This window comes from Colletotrichum abscissum (assembly GCF_030869225.1).
Source record: "Colletotrichum abscissum strain IMI 504890 chromosome Unknown Scaffold_419.1, whole genome shotgun sequence".
Taxonomy (NCBI): domain Eukaryota; kingdom Fungi; phylum Ascomycota; class Sordariomycetes; order Glomerellales; family Glomerellaceae; genus Colletotrichum; species Colletotrichum abscissum.
The window spans coordinates 1-1,448 of record NW_026850342.1 but is presented as its reverse complement, the minus strand read 5'-3'; the positions used below and the strand labels follow the sequence as shown (position 1 = coordinate 1,448).

Here is a 1,448-nt window from a genome sequence, read left to right as displayed (position 1 = left end):
GGTACACCCCGTCGAGACCAAGCTCCTCAAGGGATGCGACTGTGTTGAATAAAGCGATTCTAGGGCGGTTAGAGATAATTGAGCTAGCCGCCGTAGACTTAAGATAGGATAACATACTTGGTTTTTACAGGATCAATAAATGCAAAGTTGTTGAGGATTCCACCCATCGGTGTCTCACCTCTTCTAGCATGCACTGCTCAATGAAAAAGCGAGCAGTGTCGACCTCGTGAACAAGCTCGAGATACAGGCTCCCATCAGTCGTCACGTCGTATGCCAACTCGAAAATTAATCTTGAGTTAGGCTTCCTCCTTTCGAGCAACGCCATTTGCAGCATAGCATGACAGCGTCGTCCCTCAGCTCATTGGAGTTGAGGAGAAGTGGATGGACGGGAGGGCGGGATGCCTGGATAGTACGATTTCACATAACAGAACGAGTGTGCTAGCACGTCTGGATCCTTCTGTGCACCGTTAAGAACCAGCCTCATTGAGGAATGGAGCATAGGCTCCAATCTATACCATTTACGCCCACGGGGGGACACTTGCCTTCATAGTTTTGTGTCCCAGGGCACTAGTGGCTGGTATTGTGCAGTGAAGCTCTCCGTAATCTTTTGCTGAAAGTATTGCTCGTCAGCAACTACACCCATCTTGACCTCAGCCAACGTGTCGTCGCTCTCGTAGTTCCACCTATCAAACCCGGTCAGGCCAACATCTTTGCCATCTGCATCATAATGAATGCATATCCAGAAAAGCACCCAGAAAAACGACTCCAGATCGTGCATGAACGAATGCTGCTCGCCGAGGAGCGCCCCGATTGCCTTAAACGCCCGCGTACCAGTCTTTCCCTTGGCACCAGAGGACCCTTCTCTTGGCTCTCGAACTGCCAGGTCAAGATCAATTAAGAAAGCAGACTAGGATGGGTTGCGACTGTCCTCATTGATCATGAGATTGTCGATGGATACGTCTCTGTGGAGAATGCCCGCCTTGGACAAAGACTCGTGGGCGTCAACGCAGCATACCAGTGCAGCAAGCAATGCTGATCGAGAGCTCGCCATAATCCCGGAGAATGATGCGCCAATGAACCTGATTGGGCGGTACTTGGCACCTTTGTTGGAGACATGGAGCAGGACCGCTTGCTTGAGGGCAAAGCGGAGTCGAGTTGGCTGGAGGGCCGCTTCTTGCTGCTGCCGGGCCGGCCTTTCCGCGGGTCATCTTTTACCATCTTGTTTGGTGGTATCTGTCGTCCCAGCCGGTAGTTAGCGCTGCCATGATATCTAGACCATGTCGAATGTTGTTCCAGATGTCACCCTCTGTCTCACGAATCTGGACCGTTTCGTGGCGATAATACCGGGCCACATTTACAATGCCTTTGTCCGTCACTTCACGCAGAAGATCGCCTTCCTCATCGCGCTCGGGATATTGCCATGAATCCTTGATGACAAGCGGCGTTTC

The 1,448-nt window shown here is 51.6% G+C and overlaps 1 protein-coding gene across 1 annotated transcript; it reads right to left on the bottom strand.

Moving 5' to 3' along the window:
- Positions 1-544: 544 nt before the first annotated feature.
- On the bottom strand, positions 545-1,208 carry CABS01_17176 (uncharacterized protein; the record flags this gene model as incomplete). The annotated part of the gene is made up of 2 exons (XM_060550503.1): positions 545-876; positions 1,016-1,208. The coding sequence occupies 2 exons, from the start codon at positions 1,206-1,208 to the stop codon at positions 545-547; spliced, it is 525 nt and encodes a 174-aa protein (XP_060395377.1).
- Positions 1,209-1,448: the final 240 nt, after the last annotated feature.